Here is a 21,853-nt window from a genome sequence, read left to right as displayed (position 1 = left end):
GTTAAAGTGCCAGTACGCGGACCCCGTCCTCGCGCGGAGCGAAGCGAGCTCCGCCCACACCAGGTGGTGGTCCGAACACGGCACCGGCCGCATGGAGGCCGCCGGGACGCAGGAAACGTACGCCCGAGACACGTAAAGGCGGTCGACTCTAGACCATCCAACTCCAGGCCTCACCCAAGTAAAGGCGCTGGAGTCGGGGTGGAGATTTCGCCAGACGTCCACCAAGTCGAAGGACCCGACCAGGTCCCTCAACTTCTCCATCGCCGTCATGCACTGCGGGGCACCGGAGCGGTCCCTCGCCTCGAGGGTACAGTTAAAATCCCCCCCGAGGACAATGCAGTCGCCGACGTCGACGGAGCCAAGAAGAGTGGACACCTCTTCAAAGAAGCGCGTTTGCTGCGGGCCGGGATGAGGGGCGTACACGTTCACGAGATGGAGCGGCACGTCCCCCAGGCGAACCGTTACGTGCAGCAAGCGGCCTGGCACGGGCTCCTCGACCCCCAAGATCTCCGGCTGAAAATGCGGGCCCAGCAAGATGGCCACCCCACTAGAAATGGCGGTGAGGTGGCTCATGCGGACCTCTCCTTGCCATTCCAGGAGCCACGTGGCTTCGTCTCCCGGAACGGTGTGGGTTTCTTGCAGGAAGCACACCGCATATTTCCCCTCCCGCAGGAGCGAAAAATTGTCAAATCTACGGCGTGCCCCTCTGCTGCCGTTGATGTTGAGGCTGGCTATGGTTATCTTCATGGCAAAAGCATAGTGCAACCTCTACCTTAACCTATTGTGGGGGAGGGAGCGGAGTCTTTTGTTGAACTCCGCTCCCTCCGCAGCCCAGCGAGGAGTCCCTCGAGCTCGCGCAGCTCAAGGTGCTGCTCCTTTGTCAAGGGCCCGCCCGCGGCCAAGGTTTTGACGGCGGCGCGGACGGACCCCTTGATCAGTTCCGGCTCGGACCATTTTTCCAGGGCCAGTCGGGCTTGGTCGCGGCGACCCCGGCTCTGGGCCAAAAAGTCCCGGAGTTCCTTTGCAGGAATGAGGAGGGCCTCAGCGGCGGCCGCGAGCAGATCCACCGCCTCCCTGGCGGTGGTCTCTAGTTCTTCTCCCGCGTCCCCCACCGAGTCCCCGTCCTCCTCCGGGAGGTGGCCGCCAGCAGCCGGCCCATCGACCGCACAAGGTACGGCAAATGAACCGGCCGCTCCAACCGGCCCTGGCACTGCCCCGATCCCACCCCCAGGATCGTCGGCAGAGGAGTCCCCACTGGGCTCTTTTAAAAATGGTGCTGGGTCGGGAAATGACAGCGGAAGGGGTTCCCCCTCCGCCCCAGGAACCGGAGAACAAGGAGAGACCCGGCCATAGGAAATCCCCAGGCTCTCCAAGTGCTCCAGCTCCACAGCAAGAGGCGAGGGTGGGTGTTCCTCCCCCTCCCCGCTGCCACCCCCCGGCCCAGCATCTACAGTGTCATTAAAACCACTAAATTGTTTTTCTGCCGGGGCGAGCGACTCCCGGGGGAAGTTGGGTATTGGCTGGGCGGGCTCAGGTTCGGCCTTTTCGGCCCCGCCCGCCTCGGTCCCCGGGACGCTCGACCCGGCGGCTACGCATTCTTCCACTGGCCCCACGCCCCCCATGACAGGCAGATCTTCCACGCCCTCCCCAGGAGGCAGCGGCTGGGCAGCCTCGACTGCCTCACCCTCCCCGGGGAAAGACTCCTCGCGCCTGCAGCGCAATTTGGGGGCGCTGGTGGGGGACGCGGGACACGCGGCGGGCACCGACTCCTCCGCGGAGGGATGTTGTTCCCCCTCCGCCTCATTGGGGCGGTGCCTCTTTTTGTTCCTGGGGGCGCGCGGAGTCAGGGAGACCTCCATGTCTGCCGAGGCCTCCCGCTCCGCCCCCCCCTTTTCCTTTTCTTGCCCGCGCCCGGGCCCCTCTGTGGTGTTGTTCAAGGGCTCGGGCACGGGCTCGGGGCACCCCGCGCTCGCCGGTGACGGGGTTGGGCTGAGCGCGGTGGTCAAATTATCCGGCGCACTGAGGGGACCCGCCTCTTGATGTTTTGTCTTCTTCCGCGCCTTCTTTCCGGTCGGACGCTCTCCCTCCCCCCCGACGGAGGCCCTGAAAACAAAGGCCTCCGACGATGCCCGCGCACCTACGGCTCCCGGCACGCGGACGCAACTAGGGGGAGGGGTGGCGGCGGCACCAGCCTTGGCCGCCTTCGGTGGTTTGGCGGCCTTGGAGGCGGGGCAGTTCTTGCGAACGTGCCCCACCTCCCTGCAGGCATGGCACCGCACGCCGTCCGACGTCCAGAAGACGCGGTAGGCAGTCCCCTCGTGCACCACATTAAAATACCCCTCTGTCGTCTCCTCCCGCGCCAGCCGGACAAAGAGCTGGCGGCGGAAGGAGAACACGTGGCGCAGGCTGCTCTCCCTGAGGCCGAGCGGTATAGGGTTGATCCCCGACCTTACCTCCCCCAGTTGTTGTAGGTGAGGGAGGAGGAGCCCAGCGGGAACAAAGGGCGGGACGTTCGACACGATGACCCTCTGCGCGGTGGCCTCGAGGGGATCCACCGGCAGGAACGTCCCGCCCACCGTGAGCCCCCTTTCGAGGGCCAGGGACACCGCCCGCTCCGACCCCAGGAAGAACACGGCCTTCCCAGACATCTTGGAGGCTGCGACAATGGCCGAGGGGCCGACTACCCCAGCCATCGCCCGCACGCACTCCTCGATGCTCATTGTGGGGTGAGTGTAGCTCTTGACCCCGTGTTTTTTTGTTATAAGTGTAAATGGTGGCAGGGCAGCGGGTGGCGCAGGAGGTGCTGTGGAAGCGGTTGCCACCTGCGCATACGTCTTCGCTGGCCCTGCCACCGGCGTGGATGGGGTCGCCATCACGGGGTCCCTTTAAGGGCTACACCCACCCCAAAGTCACAGGCCTTAATGGTCTTTATTGGCCTCTTATATAATGACTGAGCAGAGGAGCCCTTAATGAGGCACACCTCTCCCCTAGTTGGCAATTGGGGAGGGGCCTTGCTCCCTCTGCTCAGTTGTCTTAATTGTTTTTTTTTAAATTAGGAAGAAAAGGGGCCTCAGAGAGAGAGGGGAGAAACAGAGTAGCAGAGAAAGAGAGAGGGGGGTGGGAAGGGGGGGAGGGGACTGCGAGGGCAGGTCTCCCCTCGCAGCTGTGGGTGGGTGCACTCCCCAGATGGCAAAAACACAAAAGTCTTTGGGGTGGTCTTCAGGTGGGGGGAGAAGATGTCTTCACCTGGGGTAGCTGGAGCCACCAGGCACTCCCAACGATCTTTAATTGGGTGATTTAAGAAAAACAACAATCTTCAATCTTCAGCCTGGTAGCTCCAGCTATCCCAGGCTAGGCAAATGTGGGGGGGGTGGGGGGGATTCCAATTGTGGGGGGGGCCTAGTTGTAAGCACGGCCCCCACGCACACTTCCACACACACACACACACACACCCCCCGCGATGTTCCGGCCCTCAGTGGTCTTCTTTCCTCCCCCCACCGATACAACAAAGTCTTTTTGGGAAATGCACCCACACCCACCTGTAGAATTGTAGAGTCTCCCTCCTTCCACACTGGATGTTGTTTGTCTTTTCCCCCTCTCTCCAACTCCTTGCAGAAATGGTAAAGATGTTGAAAGTTTTCTGCTTTTTCCTCCTCTCCCTCTGGGTAAAGTTGATGTTGAAGCCCCTTCCTTCCTTCTCTTCCTGGGCTGGTCTCAGGGCTCTCCAGGCTGGAGCTCAAGTTGCTAGCAGCTCCTCTCACAGCTCACAGCTCCAACTGAGCAGGACACGCCTCCACTGCTCCACGATTGGTCCTTGTGCATGAAACTCTTTTAGAGTCTACCTGCAAAACATAAACATTAAACTGTGCCACTCCTTGTGCATGAATCCCAAAAAAAAGTTAGTTTTCAGGTGCAGCAGGTAATCATGAAGGCGAATGGAATGTTGGCCTTCATTGCGAGAGGGATGGAGTACAAAAGCAGGGAGGTCCTGCTGCAACTGTACAGGGTATTGGTGAGGCCGCACCTGGAGTACTGCATGCAGTTTTGGTCACCTTACTTAAGGAAGGATACACTAGCTTTGGAGGGGGTACAGAGACGATTCACTAGGCTGATTCCAGAGATGAGGGGGTTACCTTATGATGATAGATTGAGTAGACTGGGTCTTTACTCGTTGGAGTTCAGAAGGATGAGGGCTGATCTTATAGAAACATTTAAAATAATGAAAGTGATAGACAAGATAGAGGCAGAGAGGTTGTTTCCACTGGTCGGGGAGACTAGAACGAGGGGGCACAGCCTCAAAATACGGGGGAGCCAATTTAAAACTGAGTTGAGAAGGAATTTCTTCTCCCAGATGGTTGTGAATCTGTGGAATTCTCTGCCCAAGGAAGCAGTTGAGGCTAGCTCATTGAATGTATTCAAATCACAGATAGACCGATTTTTAACCAATAAGGGAATTAAGGGTTATGGGAAGCAGGCGGGTAAGTGGAGCTGAGTCCACGGCCAGATCAGCCATGACCTTGTTGAATGGCGGAGCAGGCTCGAGGGGCTTGATGGCCTACTCCTGTTCCTAATTCTTATGTTCTTATATTCAAGAGGGAGTTAGATATGGCCCTTATGGCTAAAGGGATCAAGGGGTATGGAGAGAAAGCAGGAAAGGGGTACTGAGGGAATGTTCAGCCATGATCTTATTGAATGGTGGTGCAGGCTCGAAGGGCCGAATGGCCTACTCCTGCACCTATTTTCTATGTTTCTATGTTTCTATAATGTGGATAAATTTGAGGTTATCCATTTTGGTGGCAAAAACAGGAAGGTAGAATATTATCTGAATGGGGACAGATTAGGAAAATGGGAGATGCAGTGAGACCTGGGTGTCATGGTACATGTCATTGAAAGTTGGCATGCAGGTACAGCAGGCTGTGAAGAAGGCAAATGGCATGTTGGCCTTCATAGCGAGAGGATTTGAGTTAAGGAGCAGGGAGGTCTTACTGCAGTTGGACAGGGCCTTGGTGAGGCCACACCTTGAATATTGTGTACAGTTTTGGTCTCCTAATCCGAGGAAGGACATTCTTGCTATTGAGGGAGTGCAGCGAAGGTTTACCAGACTAATTCCCGGGATGGCAGGACTGACATATGAAGAAAGACTGGATCGACTTATGCTTATATTCACTGGAATTTGGAAGAATGAGAGGGGATCTCACAGAAACATATAAAAATCTGAAGGGATTGGACAGGTTAGATGAAGAATGTTCCCGATGTTGGGGAAGTCCAGAACCAGGGGTCACAGTCTAAGGATAAGGGTAAGCCAGTTAGGACCGAGATGAGGAGAAACTTCTTCACTCAGAGAACTATGAACTATGTGGAATTCTCTACCACAGAAAGTTGTTGAGGCCAGTTCGTTAGATATATGCAAAAGGGAGTTAGATGTGGCCCTTACAGCTAAAGGGATCAAGGGATATCGAAAGTAATCAGGAATGGGGTCCTGAAGTTGCATGATCAGCCATGATCATATTGAATGGAGGTGCAGGCTCGCAGGGCCGAATGGCCTACTCCTGCAATTATTTTCTATGTTTCTATGTTTCCATGAGCAGATAATCTGTTTTGTTATGTTGATTGAGAGATAAATATTGGCCAGTGACACCGGAAATAGAAGAAAATGCGCATGAGCAAAAATTTGAAGGGGCCGTGCAGCCAATTAAAGGGACTGCACACCTTAATTAAAACGTAGAGCGACCATTGCCCACCTGTGTCCACCCCCGCACCGGAACCCCTGTGTGTTCGTGAGTTGACTCAAAGGCCAAGCATGCTGTGGGAAGGAGGACATAAAGCCAGAGGACAAAAATAAATAAAACAAGTTTGTTGTCCATCGCAGCAAAGGAAGGTAACTAGAAACAGAGGGTCAGCGTCAATGATGTACTGGCATCAGGCCAATTTTGAGCAGTAGCGCACAACAATGCTTGTCAGGAGTTACGCCTTCCCAGTGGGAATTATGCTTTGTTCGCTTGCTGCTGAATTCTCTAAACTGTTTTCATCAGTCGATATATTTTTCTAATCTGTTTTGCAAAGGAACGGCTTCAGAGTTAAAGCTCTATTGATCTGTTTTTATATCTAAAAAAGTGTCTGCTCCCTGATGTTTTTCCATTTTTTCAGTATTGCTGGGCAGTCAACCCGGGTAAACAAAATACTGAAGCAATATTTTTATAGGCACGATGCTTGCCTGCAGCACCAGAAAACATTTGCTACGCAAATTTTGATCATGTCTTTAGGAAGCTGAGCTCAGGTAGTGGCTGAATTCGTACTTATTAAGATGAGCAATGTTCTTTCTACTTTCCATGACTGGTATCAAGCATTTGCAGGTGAGGCATAACACTGCTCAGTGGCAGTGTAAATCAACCTTAGACAACCTAGGCAATATGCCTGACAATACTCAAACAATATGCCTCGGAAGAGTACTCCCACCACACGAACATTGCATTTCTCACTATATGGATTAATTGAGCACAATCGTTGGGACTCTGTATCAGTCGATCATATACCACATCAATAGGCATTTGTCACTCTTTTCTTCATTGACAGAAAACCCATTTTATAAAATTTATGTTGGCTCTTGATGAACAAAACCAAGTGTCAGTGAGTCCAACGTTGAGACGTGACACCAAGGGGCAGAAATTGCACCTTTGCGTAGGGTCAGTCAGCACTGTTGGCCAGCACGAGCAGAGTGCTAATACGTTGGCGGCACATCGACCAGCACGGATTTGCTGCCGAAAAGTGATTTGTGCTGCGCCCCGTGGTGGAAATTACCCCCCGCGGGAACGAGGTTGGCGCGGGGCGACGCACCAAGAGATTCTCGGGGCGAGAAGCTGTGGTGGCTGTGGCTCCCCGGCCACTCTTAAAGGGGAGGCGCCGCAGCAGCGGCTGCCATATATAATTTGCGTCGGCCAACATCCTCCTTGGTGACCCAGTGGGCGGCGCTGAATGTGTTGCTCAGATCTCAGCGTCCCTCCCCTTTTTAGAGGGATGTTGTGACGAAGCGCATCAGCCGGGGGAACATAAGAAAATACAGAGCATAACATAAGAAATAGGAGCAGGAGTAGGCCATACAGCCCCTCGAGCCTGCTCCACCCTTTAATGGTTGATCTGATCATGGACTCAGGTCCAATTCCCTGCCCGTTCCCCATAACCCCTTATTCCCTTATCGGTTAAGAAACTGTCTATCTCAGTCTTAAATTTATTCAATGACCCAGCTTCCACAGCTCTCTGAGGCAGTGAATTCCACAGATTTACAACCCTCAGAGAAGAAATTCCTCCTCATCTCAGTTTTAAATGGACGGCCCCTTATTCGAACATTGTGCCCTCTAGTTCTAGTCTCTCCTATCAGTAGAAACATCCTCTCTGCTTCCACCTTGTCAAGCCCCCTCATAATCTTATACATTTCGATAAGATCACCTCTCATTCTTCTGAATTCCAATGAGTAGAGGCCCATCCTCCTCAATCTTTCCTCATAACTCAACCCCCTCATTTCCGGAATCAACCTCGTGAACCTTCTCTGAACTGCCTCCAAAGCAAGTATATCCTTTCGTAAATATGGAAACCAAAACAGTATGTGGTATTCCAGGTATGGCCTCACCAATACCCTGTATAACTCTTCTCTGCTTTTATACTCCATCCCTTTTGCAATAAAGGCCAAGATTACATTGGCCTTCCTGATCACTTGCTGTACCTGCATACTAACCTTTTGTGTTGCATGCACAAGTACCCCCAGGTCCCGCTGTACTGCAGCACCTTGCAATCTTTTTCTGGGTTAGCGCCGTCAACATTTTTTTTGCACGAAGAGACCAAATCCGTGCCGGAGCCAATGCATCCTGCGCCAACACAAAAAAAATCTCTATCAGCGCATTGACCGCTTCAAGCCCAACACGGGGCAATTCCAACCCCCAAGAATTCCTGGGATGGAATTTCCGACGTATTTGTGCCCAGCACACATGTAATTGGGGCGTCAAGACTAATACCCTACATAAAAGAGCGAGGAGACTTGGGTGTAAGTCCGTTCTGCACATAACTGCACTACAGTATATCCAAATGTCCTTGTTCTTTTACACCCATCTGTCAATTCCTGCACCCGAACGCACTCTGGATCATTGCAATGGCTACACCCCCAAGCTAAAGAGCCTTACATGCAAATTTCCTGCACTTACGTTGTTTCAATACAGATGCAAAATTACACCCAGAACTTTAGGCACAGCAGGATTAAAATAATTTGTCTGCTGTGTCATTATAATTTTTGAGCAATTTAAAATAAAATGTATCCTCGCTGTACTGTATTTTCTGTTTCTTTGAATGCATTTTTATTTAATCATTATAATCTGTATTAAAAATTGAAAGGCTTCCCCGACAGCATGTGCATAAAAATGCTGTGACTGATGTGTATGAACGATGGTTAGATGGCTTGAAACTTTAATTTGCATACTTTTTTTTAAACGCAGTATTCACTGGCTGATAGATTCAATACTTGTAATGTATTTGCTTCTCGGGGTCTTTACTTAAGAATGCATAGCAACGCATTGCTATTAGAAACTAGTTGTTTTATCAACGATTCCCACCGTTTCTCCGCTCCTCGCTGCCCACTGCTTCTCACTGCCCACGGCCCTCTGGCGATGCGCTTTTTTTTTAACCGGTTTCCTCGTCCCTCGCCACCCGATGTCGTCATCTTGGCCACCTCAAAAATGTTCTGTATTCGGACAATTGCGGTTTACGGAATTTCGGATTTGGGGCGTTGTTAGTTATGCCCCCAAGGAAACTTCATCCCATTAGCTCTACTTTTCTGTCGTTTTCTCTTAAAAATGCAAGTGTCAAAGTGGCATTAACAATGTCAGATAGGAGCGGGAGTAGGTCATTCACCTATTTCCACCTCTAACATCGCCCGTTTTCGCCCTTGCCTCAGCTCATCCGCTGCTGAAGTCCTCATCCATGCCTTTGTTACCTCTAGATTTGACTATTCCAATGCACTCCTGACTGGCCTCCCACATTCTAGCCTACATAAACTAGAGGCCATACAAAACTTGGCTGCCTGTGTCCTAACTCGCACCAATCCCACTCACCCATCACCACTGTGCTCGCTGACCTACATTGGCACCCGGTTAAGCAACACCTCGATTTCAAAATTCTCAACCTTGTTTTCAAATCCCTCCATGACTTCGCCCCTCCCTATCTCTGTAATCTCCTCCAGCCCCACAACCACCCAAGATGTCTGCGCTCCTCTAATTCTACCCTCTTGTACATCGCTTATTATAATTGCTCAACCATTGGTGGCCGAGTCTTCTGTTGCCTAGGCCGTGAGCTCTGGACCTCCCTGCCTAAACCTCTCCACCTCTCTTTCCTTCTTCAAGACGCTCCTTAAAACATACCTCTTTCACCAAGCTTTTGGTCACTTGCCCTAATTTGTCTCATAATACTCCTGCGAAGCACCTTGGGATGTTTCACTATGTTAAAGGCGCTATATAAATACAAGTTGTTGTTTTTGTTGTTGGAGCCTGCACCGCTCAAAGTATTCTTTTCCACTCATTTCTGTTTTCAAGAAGGGCCAAAATTCATTTTGAACTATTGCCAGCGGTAGCTGCTTTCATCATCATCATCATCATCATCATAGGTAGTTCCTTGAAATCGAGGAAGACTTGCCTCCACTCTAAAAGTGAGTTCTCAGGTGACTGTGCAGTCCAATATGGGAATTACAGTCTCTGTCACAGGCAGAGACAGACAGTTGTTGAGGGAAAGGGTGGGTGGGACTGGTTTGCCGCACGCTCCTTCCGCTGCCTGTGCTTAATTTCTGCATGCTCTCGGTGACGAGACTCGAGGTGCTCAGCGCCCTCCCGGATGCTCTTCCTCCACTTAGGGCAGTCTTTGGCCAGGGACTCCCAGCTGTCGGTGGGGATGTTGCATTTTATCAAGGAGGCTTTGAGGGTGTTATCAGAGGAGTATCAGCCAGTGGCACTGAGCCACATGGCAGCAATTTTAACCAAACCCACCCATTGGGAGATGGATGGGATCGAGTGCATCGCTGGTTTTACACCCAGCCCAATTGAGTGTAAATCCGGCATTCCACCCGATCCCGTGGGTTTCCCTCCCGTCGAGTTAGGTTAGAATTTTCCCCTGTTCTGCACTGCGCTCGTTTTCAGGCAAGATGACGTTATTTATTGAACACGCGAGCCCCAGATAAATTCTTAGGGAACAGATGACTGGCTTGTCAAGTTTCTACTAGTCTGATGCAGGTAGAGAAAGAATAGGAAACAGCAACTGGGCTTCTGGATTTTATCTACAAGGGCATTGAGTATATAATAAGTTGTGGAAACCATACAGTGAAAGTTCACGAGTGACAGATGGCATGAGATGTTAGAATTGTGGAAAAAGGCTTGAAAAATTGGAGCTTTTTCTCACTGGAACAGAGAAAGTACTAGTTAAAACTATCGACTCTGCTTTAGGTGCCAGCCAGTGCTCTGTGGGTAGTACTCTCACCCCTGAGTCAGAAGGTTGTGAGCTCAAGTCCCACTCCAGAGACTTGAGCACAAAACTCTAGGCTGACACTCCAGTGCAGTGCTGACGGAACGTTGCACTGTTGGAGATGCTGTCTTTCATGGAATCATAGAATCATAGCAATTTACAGCACGAAAGGAGGCCATTTCAGCCCATTGTGTCTGCGCTGGCCGACCAAGAGCTATCCAGCCTAATCCCACTTTCCAGCTCTTGGTCTGTAGCCCTGAAGGTTACGGCACTTCAAGTGCACATCCAACTATTTTTTAAATGTGGTGAGGGCTTCTGCTTCTGCCATCCTTTCAGGCAGTGAGTTTCAGATCCCCACCAACCTCTGGGTGAAGTAATTTCCCTTCATATCTCCCCCCAATTACTTTAAATCTATGTCCCCTGATTGTTGACCCCTCTGCCAAAGGAAACAGGTCCTTCCTATCCATTCTATCCAAACCCCTCATAATTTTTTAAATACCTCAATCAGGTCTCCCCTCAGCCTCCTCTGTTCCAAAGTAAACAGACTCCGCATCTCCAATCTTTCCTCATAACCAAAATTCTCCAGCCCAGGCAACATTCTTGTAAATCTCCTCTGCAAGTGCAATCACATCTTTCCTGTAATGTGATGACTAGAACTGCGCACAGTACTCCAGCTGCAGCCTAACCAGTGTTTTATACAGTCCAAACATAACCTCCTTGCTCTTGTATTCCATGCCTCGATTAATAAACGCAAGTATTCCATATGCTTTCTTCACCACTTTATCTACCTGGCCTGCTACCTTTAGGGACCTGTGGACCTGCACTCCAAGGTCCCTTTGTTCATCTGCACTTTTCAGTGTCGTACCGTTTTAGTTGAGACGTTAAACTGAGGCCCCGTCTGCCCCTCAGATACTGTAAAAGATTCCATTTGCCACTATTTTGAAGAACAGTAGGGGAGTTCTCTCCAGTGTCCCTTAATTAACATAATGAAAACAGATTATCTGGTCATCATCACATTGCTGTGTGTGGGAGCTCGCTGTGTGCAATTAGTGGCCAATTTTCCTAACAGTGACTACAATTCAAAAGTGCTTCATTGGCTGTATATTTTTTTAACTCTAATTTGTTTTCATTCGCTTCAATGACGGCTGCTGTAGCAGTTAAATTTGCAAGACTTTGTTGCTGTAGCAACGAAGCTGCCTGTTTGGCCCCTCTTTCTAGTTGCCTAATACTGTGGGCTAACCGATCAATTTCTTGTCTCAAATGCTGTATTTCTCCCTCCTTTAACTGCTGAATAACTTGAAGGCTTTTTTTCCTTTTGCTCTTTTACATTTTGAATCTCTTTCGATTAGTCGAACCTCTTTTACTTGCAATTCTTTTAAATCTTGCATCTCTTTTGCCCTTTGGTATTTTATATCTCTTTCCTTAAATTTTGAATCTCTTTTGCATCCTGTCTCATTAATTCCTCATCTCTCTGAGCACAGTAATGTGCGATGTATGCCAAGAGACCGGTTACCCATTTTGGCCTTAGCTCTTCTTGATTTACTTTCTCCTGGATATATGCCACGAGCTCCCCAAAGGACGCATGTTGGCTCTTACAGAAGTATGCTGCCTGTGCCTGTAACTCTTGTATGTCCTTTGAGGGTACCTTTTTGTACACTACCTGTATATCTTTTGCTGTTTTTTTTGCGATCACTTCATCCTGTGTCTTTTGAATTTAACTACTGGTGGGTCCCTACTTAAACAGTTCCAACTATTGAGATAACTGCTCCTTAAGACGCAACTTCTCCCAATCCATTTAAAAGTTTATAGTTTATACTTTGCAACACAGATTAGAATCGCAACTCCTGAGATTTCCAATTGTTCAAAAGAATGACCAAAAGCTGTCTCGCCAGATCCCAGATGAGCACCCAATTTTGTAAGATTTCTAAATCTCTTGCATTAAACTGACAGTAAGATCAATTCTTTTAAAACAATTTGGAATAATTATTAAACACACACACATGCAAATAGCCTATCGAACATAACAACAATCTATTGGTATCCTGTGGACTCTACTTAATTACAACAGATACAATGATGTTACAATAAGAAAGGTATAAAAAAGTATACTTTCCTTCCCTCTGGCACAGCACACGGCCTGCCACTTTGTCTATAGAGGGAGGTCCTGCTTTTTCATGTGCTTAAGAAAAGAGAGAGAAGAGACACAGCAATCTTTGGCTTAACTTATTATACCATTGTTTCTCAGAAAGCTTCAGGATTGAGTCTTGGTTCCAGGGCTGTTACTGATTGGTTTCTTCTCATGCATGTGTCTGTATAGAGGGCCAGTGCATTCCTTGATTAGGTTAATGGCTTTACAATTAACATCTGTTCTAGTTTTGTGAGTTTCAAAGCCATGCTTCCTTTGTAATTTGAGCTCTGCACAGCCAGAGGACAAGAACTTGGGAAAGGTATCCATTTTGTCTTTTCGTGTAAGCTACACTTTTAACATTTTATATATATATAATATATATATATATATATATATAGAGAGAGAGAGAGAGAGAGCGCGCGAGAGAGAGAGAATCAATTTTATCATCACTAAAAAAGATTTTTGCCTTTCTCCAGAACTATAACCTCTCACTACTTGTCTACACTTGTGAATCTAAACTGTCCTTTTCGATGGCTCGAATATCTCGCTAATATTTGGGCTGCACAGAACTACCTGCAATGCTCGAAACTGCGGCTCAACCAATGCCTTGTACAAGCTTAACATCATTTCCTTGCTTTTATATTCAATGCTACTGTGTATAAAACTCAGAATTCCATTGGCTTTGTTATGGTCTTTTTAACTAGCTTTGTTAAGTTAGGACATGCATTTGACATTGCGCCCATTTTACAGGTGTAAAACGAGCCTAGCGATGTTGAATTTAGCAGAGTAATTCCTTGAGTGCAGCTTCCATGGGCGTTTGGGCCATTAGGGTCTGTTCCCATTTCACAACCCTTTTGCTAAATTTGTTTAGCGCTTTGCAAAAAGGGTCGGGGACTGTGCACAGGGTGCTCATTTTAATATTTCTGTTTCTAATGTAGCCGAACCAGCAGACCTTAAAGGGGCCTCGCTGGAGGCCTCTGAAGAAACTGGCAGGTAACAGAGAAACGTAGAAATCTACAGCGCTGAAGGAGGCCATTTTGGCTCATCATGTCCGCGTCGGCCCTCGGCAGCAGCCCTGAAGGTTACATATAAACCTATGAACAATGGCGGAATGGTAAAGAGCACCCAGCCCAAACAGTCCGCCACACACCATTGCGACACCCCTTATACTGAAACATTCTACACTCCACCCTAAATGGAGCCATGTGATCCCCTGGGAGAGGCAAAAACCAGATAAAAACCCAGACCAATTGGGGAAAAAAATATGGGCAAATTCCTCTCCAACCCATCCTTGTCCAGGAGATCACCCTGGTTGTATTCGATTCCCTGCAGTTCTTACCATCTTATCTGCACCAGCCAACAAGAGGCATGGACCATGTAAAGTAGACACCTCAAGTTGCTGGAGAAATATCACCAACGATGTCTCCGCAAGATCCTACAAATCCCCTGGGAGGGCAGGTTCACCAACATCAGCATCCTCATTCAGGCTAACATCCCCAGCATTGAAGCACTGACCACACTCGACCAGCTCCGCTGGGCAGGCCACATAGTTATAAGGGGAGCTTGGGGTGTGGGTTCGATCCCATGTTAGTTTTCTTGTCCTTACGGTGTTTCAAATGCGGCCGTGGATTTTCGAACCTTACATAGTCCGCATGCCACACACAAGACTCCCAAAGCAAGTGCTCTACTCGGAGCTCCTTCACAGCAAACGAGCCAAAGGTGGGCAGCGGAAACGCTACAAAGACACCCTCAAAGCCTCCCTGAAAGTGCAACATCCCCACTGACACCTGGGAGTCCCTGGCCCAAGACCGCCCTAAGTGGAGGACGTGCAGCCGAGACCTTGAGTCTCAACGCCGAGAGCATGCAGAAATCAAGCGCAGACAGCGGAAAGATCATGCGGCAAACCAGTCCCACCCACCCCTTCCCTCAACGACTGTCTGTCCCACCTGTGACAGGGAATGTGGCTCTCGTATTGGACTGTTCAGCCACCAAAGAACTCACTTCAGGAGTGGAAGCAAGTCTTCCTCGATTCCGAGGGACTGCCTATGATGATGATCCAGTCTAATCCCAATTACCAGTAAGTTTTTTTTTAAACTTGCCTTATGGTGGAGCCAGGAAGAGCAAGAGTGTTCCGAATGCTTCCACATTAATACTGCACGCACTACCCTCCACCTCCACACACTTCTATTTGCCTCCCCTTCCTTCCCTGGACTTACCTGTGGGCCAGATTGACATCCAAACTGGCCGAAATTCAAAAGGGAGACTGGCGCTTCAGTGTCATTACTCACCGACCATTCCCTGCCCATTAACGGGCACCTTCAAAATGAAGCCCCTATTTATCTCTTCCCACAGCCTCCACCACTCCATCCGTGATCTTTCTGCTCCAGTGGACCTAACTAAAATAAATGCAGAGCTCGCAGCGGCTCTCTACTTTAAGTGAAGGGGGGAGATGTGATGACGCGCCAAAGTGATGACATCATCCAGACACTCCGCTCCGCCCCCACTTCAGCCTGTCTTATGGCAGGCACGCCACTCCTGCACCCATTATGACAGACACTCTGCTCCCACCCCCATTTCCACTCCCATTATGAGTGGCTTCCGCCCTGCTCGAAAAAAAAGACAAAGAGACGATTTTCGCACAAGAGGCCACCGCATCCACCACGGGGCTGAAAACACAGACAAACGTTAGGTGCGACCCATTTTCCAGTGGGGGTGAATTTCTACCCCTTCATCTCTAAATGGCTTCACTCCCTTTGTGACTGTTCTTTTACATCTTAGGCGCTAATAAAAGTCTCTTCTGCTATACTATAGCCAGTGGAATGCCCAAATGGTCTGAGGCAACCTCTGTAAGATGGCCTCTGCTTACTTGCTCATCTTTGTAGCGTTTCCGCTGCCTACCTTTGGCTCGTTTGCCGTCAAGCAGCTCCGAGTAGATGCTACATCCATTTGATGGCTTCACAACCCAGTTCACTTGCAGATTTTCAATCAGTCCAATCTAAAGACATTAGTTAGAGGGTGAAATAAGGCAGTGTCAAACAATATTTAATTCAGGTACTTGTACGTTGAAAAGACAGGCACAACAAGTGAATTTGCATTGCCTGCACTGTTAATTGAACAAAGACGATCTGTCAGTCCTGAAATGTGGTTCACAAAGATTAAATCTGAAAAGACCAAACTTCTCAAATTTCCATTTCAATTTGAATCTAATGAATCAAGAGTTTAAGGCATAATACTGCTAACAGGACCCAATTTCCTCATCTCATACAAGGTGTTGGAAGATGCACAGCACATTTGATTTATGTCACTGAGCTAATGAGCTCCTGGGTCTTCCTGCTATCAGAACAACTCATAAACTGATCTAATAATCAGACTGTAACACGCTCTGTGCAACTTCCAGTCTGCTAATGGGAACTTTGCTCGAGCCCTGATTGATTCAGCCAATATTCTAAACATTTTGCTCAAGGGAATGATTAGATAAAGGGGTTATTTACGCTTGGTAGTGAAGCTCCCAATAACTTTACACTGTTCCTGTACAACACGTTATTCTTGGAGCCAAATCGCTGCATATTTGTGCAAATAATCCAATAATAAAAAAAGAAAATGCTGCAGATACACAGTAGGTCTATCGTTATCTGGAAGACGGGTTAATTTTTCTGAAGGGTCTTCTCCTGGCCGGCCTCCCACCTTGCACGATCTGTAAACTCACACTCATCCAAAACTCTGCTGCCCATATCCTACCTCGCACTAAGTCCCATTTACCCATCACCCCTGTGCTCACTGACGTACACTGGGGCCCAGTCCAACAGCGCCTTGATTTTCAAATTCTCATCCCTTGTTTTCAAATCCCTCCATGGCCTCACCCCTCCCTATCTCTGTGACCTCCGCCAGCCCTACAATCCTCCGAGACACGCCCACCAGTAGAAACCTCTTCTATTTGCTGTTACGGGACCTATTTGCTCTGGAGGACCTATTTCCCTCAGCAGAGGGGTCAATAACCAGGGGGCATAGACTTAAAGTAGTTGGTGGAAGGATTAGAGGGGAGATGAGGAAACATTTTTTTACCCAGAGAGTGGTGGGGGTCTGGAACTCACTGCCTGAAAGGGTGGTAGAGGCAGAAACCCTCATCACATTTAAAAAGTAGTTGGATGTGCACTTAAAGAGCCGTAACCTACAGGGCTACGGACCTAGTGCTGGAAGGTGGGATAAGGCAGGGTAGCTCTTTTTTGACTGACATGGACATGATTGGCTGAATGTCATGATGTCATAATTTTTCTATGATTCTATGAACCAGCAGCTGTGTCTTCAGCTGCCTCGGCCCGAAGCTTTGGCAGTCCCTTGCTATAACTCTCCGCCTCTCTTTCCTTTATTTAAGACATTCCTCTTAAAACCTACCTCTTTGACCAAGCTTTTTGTCACCTGACCTAATGTCTCCTTATGTGGCTCGGTATCAAATTTTGTTTGAAAATGCTCCTGCGATGCACCTTGGGATGTTTTATCAGGCTAACGACGCTATGCAAACACAAATTGTTGTTGTATTGGTTGGCATCAATGTTCTCTCGGCTTAATAAATGTAGCAAGAGTATTCAATGCAACACAAACAGAAGCTGCAAATGTGGATTTTGGAACTAATGATGGAGAATGTGAGGACACCCAGCATATTAAGCAAAAGAGGACCTTTTTCACAGAACAAAATCCAATATAGAAAGAAAAAGAAAATAAAGACTTGGATTTATATAGCCCCTTCATGACCACCAGACATCTCAAAGCGCTTTACAGCTAATGAAGTACTTTAGGAGTGTCGTCACTGTTGTAAACATAGAAAGATAGAAAATAGGTGCAGGAGTAGGCCATTCGGCCCTTTGAACCTGCACCACCATTCAATAAGATCATGGCTGATCATTCACCTCAGTACCCCTTTCCTGCTTTCTCTCCATACCCCTTGATCCCTTTAGCCATAAGAGCCATAGCTAACTCCCTCTTGAATATATCCAATGAACTGGCATCAACAACTCTCTGTGGTAGAGAATTCCACAGGTTATGATAATGATAATGATGATGATCAGCCATGATCTTATTGAATGGTGGTGCAGGCTCGAAGGGCCGAATGGCCTACTCCTGCACCTATTTTCTATGTTTCTAAACAACTTCTATTCTCCTTCAATATATCTTACCACTCCATAAAGCCCAAGTCCAACCAGAATTGAACACAGCCGCAATATCCCAGCTGGAGTATTGTGTCTAATTCTGTGAACCACACACTTTAGGAAGGACATGAAGGCTTTGGAGAGGGTGCCGAAGAGATTTACTACAATGGTTCCAGGGTTGAGGGAATACGGTTACGTGGCGAGACTAGAGAAGGTGGGATTGTTCTCCTTGGAATGGAGAAGGATGAGAAAAGATTTGATAGTGTCTAAAATCATGAAGGATTTAGTCAGAATAAATAAATAGAAACTGTTTCCAATAGCTGAAGGGTCAATAACCAGAGGGCACAAATTTAAGATAATAATCAAAAGAACATGAGGAAAAAAAAATTATGCAACAAGTGGTTGGGATTTGGAATGCACTGCCTGACAGGGTGGTGGATACAGATTCAATAGTAGCCCTCAAAAGGGAATTAGATAAGGACGCGACTGCTGCCATCGAACCAGAAGTAGTTGCACATGCGCAGTTCCAGCGTTGCTTACTATGATCAATGCTTTTCTGATCCTTTCTCATATGTTCCTTTTAAATTCCAAATATGCTGTTCTACACATTCTTCATCCGCCTCCCCTATACCCCTCTTTAAAATGAACGCACATTACGCAGTTTCCTACTTTAACTCATTCTTCCTGAGGAATTTGAGGGCGTGTTACTCCTCATTTTCCTCAGTCTTCCCTGCAACAATCTTCAGTTGTTTTCTTTTTACATTCAAGCTTGGCTGCACGATCACAGCTTCATAATTTAGCTGCTCGTATCTCTTCTATTGCTTTCAACGCTGACGTACACAATGGGCACTTCCTGCTCGTTTCTCAGTTTAAAACAAACATTGGATCACAAGGCAATTACTTGTGTTTTAACTGAAGCACCTTCGGATGTTTTACGACAGTAATGGGTGCAATATATATGTTGTGTTTATTCCATCGGCTTGGCTAAGCTGGTTGTACTTTTGCCTCTGAATTCCAGCTTCGACTCTGACGTGAGCACACAATCGAGACTGATACCGCAGTGCAATACTGCAAGGGTACTGCACTGTTGCAGGTGCCCTCTTCCAGATGCAAAACAAAACACAGGCTCTGCAGGCCTGCTCAAGCGCATGTGAAAGGTCCCATGTCCCTATTCAAGCTCAAGTGAGCAAGAGTCTAACCACCACCCCTTGACATTCAACGGCATTACCATCACCGAAGCCCCCAACCATCAACATCCTGGGGGTCACCATTGACCAGGCACTTAAATACAGTGGCAACAAGAACAGGTCAGTGGCTGGGTATTCTGAGGCGAGTGTCTCACCTCCTGACTCCCCAAAGCCTTTCCACCATCTACAAGACACAAGTCAGGAGTGTGAAGGAATACTCTCCACTTGCCTGAATGAGTGCAGCTCCAACAACACTCAAGAATCTCCACACCATCCAGGACAAAGCAGCCTGCTTGATTGGCACCCCATCCACCACCTTAAACATTCACTCCCTCCATCACCAGCGCACCATGGTTGCAGTGTGCACCATCTACAAGATGCACTGCAGCAACTCACCTAGGCTTCTCGGACAACACCTCCCAAATCCGCGACATCTACCAGCTGGAAGGACAAGGGCAGCAGGGGTATGGGAACACAATCACCTCTAAGTTCCCCTCTAAGTTGCACACCATCCTGACTTGGAAATATATCGCCGTTCCTTCATCATCGCTGTGTCAAAATCCCGGAACTCCCTCCCTAACAGCACTGTGGGAGTACCTTCACCTCACAGACTGCAGCGGTTCAAGAAGGCAGCTCACCACCACCTTCCCAAGAGCAATTAGGGATGGGCAATAAATGCTGGCTTTGCCAGCGATGCCCACATCCCATGAACTAATAAAAAAAACATCAGTTCCCCTGGTGTCCTGGCCTTGACTCTTCCCTCAACTAACGCCACCAAAAACAAATAAGGTGGTCATTCATTCATTCACTTGCTATTGATGGGATCTTGCTGTGTGCAATATCGACGGTCACATTTGCCTACATAGCCACAATGGCTGTAATTCAAATATAATCTATTGGTTATAAAGTGCGTTGGGCTGTACTGAGGAAATCTATATAAATGGAGAAGAGAGATTGAGCGTTATAATGAGAAGTTCTACAATGAGAATTGATCTATCAAAATTAAACAGACTTATTGGGTTTAATGACCTTTCCTGCTCCTGAAAAAGTCTTCTGTTCTTTTGGAATATTGACCGGTTGGAATTGCTGAGTACTTTTTAATGTCACTGAGATTTACACTGCTGTTTATTCTTTTTCTCATTATTGGCAGGACGAATGATACGGGTTTTCTTTCGTACAAAGATCACTTGCCTCTGACCCAGCTTGTAATTGGAGACACAAACAGAACAGATTCAGAGGCTGCTTACAGACTTGGGCCACTCCGCTGCAATGGAGACAGTAAGTAACACTCGGCTTTTGGAACATTATCCTTAGATTTTGGCACAGGGGCACGGAATGTTTACGAAGGACTTCGCAGGATGCTGATTGCAACAACATCGTAAGGGTGTTGGTGAAAGTTTCACCTGGTCAGTATTTTCAATGAAATTTGCTAAAAATTATAATTTTTTACTGGAAGCACTGACCAGATGACATCAGTGTCTCCGGCGCTCCGCTCCCTTCGACGGGCGCTCCCGGGGCGGTAGTGCGGTGCTGGGTACAGTGGAAAGGGGTTGGCGCGGGGAGGTGAGAGGGGTGGGCGCGCACATGGATGAGGTCATCGCCCGTTGCATGACAGCCCAGGGGCGCAAATCGCGGGGTGCGGCACTGCCGGGGCAGCGCCCCGAAACCTCCGGGGCAATTTCCTGCGAGGCAGTAATGCCCCCCTGCCCCAGGCGAAAACAACAACTGTTAGCGCCCCCCCGCAGGCACAAACGGGGCTATAAAAAGGGGCAATTTCGCCCGCTTTTTCTGCTATTTTAGCAGAGGCATTAATCCATTTACAGCAAGCAGGTTAATGTCGGTATGTAAACAGCAGCCCAAGGAATGTCATCCAAACACAATAAATGTTGGCCCACTCATATCAGAGACAGTAATATTTAAGCTATACTAACTGTAGTGGTCATTCCACCATCTCTCCCTCTCAGAGGGCACTTGCACTTACCAGGGGCATGGGTCATAGATACAGATACCCATCACCCAGAGGTAGGGTTGTGACATTACAGCCCAATCTTCTTCCCTGCCTTCCCGAAGGTTAGATTTTTAACCAATAAGGGAATTAAGGGCTATGGGGAGCGGGTAAGTGGAGCTGAGTCCACGGCCAGATCAGCCATGATCTTTTTGAATGGCGGAGCAGGCTAGATGGCCTACTCCTGTTCCTAATTCTTATGTTCTTATGTGCCTCTGTGATGAAGCATTCAATTATCCCTTCTTTCTCGTCATAGTACTCAGCTATTGGTTATCACTCAGTCAACTTGCCATGATTAAACCAACCAACCCTCTCGATTAGCTTACAGTCACTCCAAGGTATAAATTATTCTGCGCTTAAATTACTTTCAATTATTTATTGTCTTCGAATCAACCCCAGCTACCCATAACCTTCTGTGAACAATTTCAAAACTCAAGGTGACATTTCCTTTTTAAACTATCCCAGTTATCGATTATGATTTGGTAATGTTTCTGAACAGAGATCTGATTAGAGCTCAAGGAAGCAATAATTACAATATTGGCCGTTGAATTTATATAGCGCCTTTAAGACAGTAAGACGTCCCAAGGCGCTTCACAGGAGTATTATGATAAAAAACTTGACACCGAGCCACATAAGTAGAAATTAACGCAGGCTTGGTCAAAGGTGTAGGTTTTAAGGAGTGTTTTAAAGGAGGAAAGAGAGGTAGAGAGGCAGCGAGGTTTAGGCAGGGTGTTCCAGGGCCCTGGCAATAGAAGGCACGGCCATCAATGGTTGAGCGATCATAATCAGGGATGCTTAAGAAGGCAGAATTAGAGGAGAGTAGACATCTCGGGGGTGTTGTGAGGCTGCAGGAGATTACAGAGATAGGGAGGGGTGAGGCCATGGAGGGATTTAAAAA

The 21,853-nt window shown here is 48.1% G+C and overlaps 1 protein-coding gene across 1 annotated transcript in view; it reads left to right on the top strand.

The window, feature by feature from the left end:
* Positions 1-21,853, top strand: part of LOC139253715 (contactin-associated protein-like 5) — a 1,602,302-nt gene that overhangs the window by 1,166,508 nt on the left and 413,941 nt on the right. Inside the window, exon 16 of the mRNA XM_070873519.1 lies at positions 20,101-20,228. Within this exon, the coding sequence (XP_070729620.1) occupies positions 20,101-20,228 (128 nt within the window). The remainder of the gene's footprint in view (positions 1-20,100; positions 20,229-21,853) is intronic.

This window comes from Pristiophorus japonicus, chromosome 3 (genome assembly GCF_044704955.1).
Source record: "Pristiophorus japonicus isolate sPriJap1 chromosome 3, sPriJap1.hap1, whole genome shotgun sequence".
NCBI lineage: Eukaryota > Metazoa > Chordata > Chondrichthyes > Pristiophoridae > Pristiophorus > Pristiophorus japonicus.
Note: the sequence above shows the minus strand (reverse complement) of the source record. Positions and strands in the feature narration are given on the sequence as shown.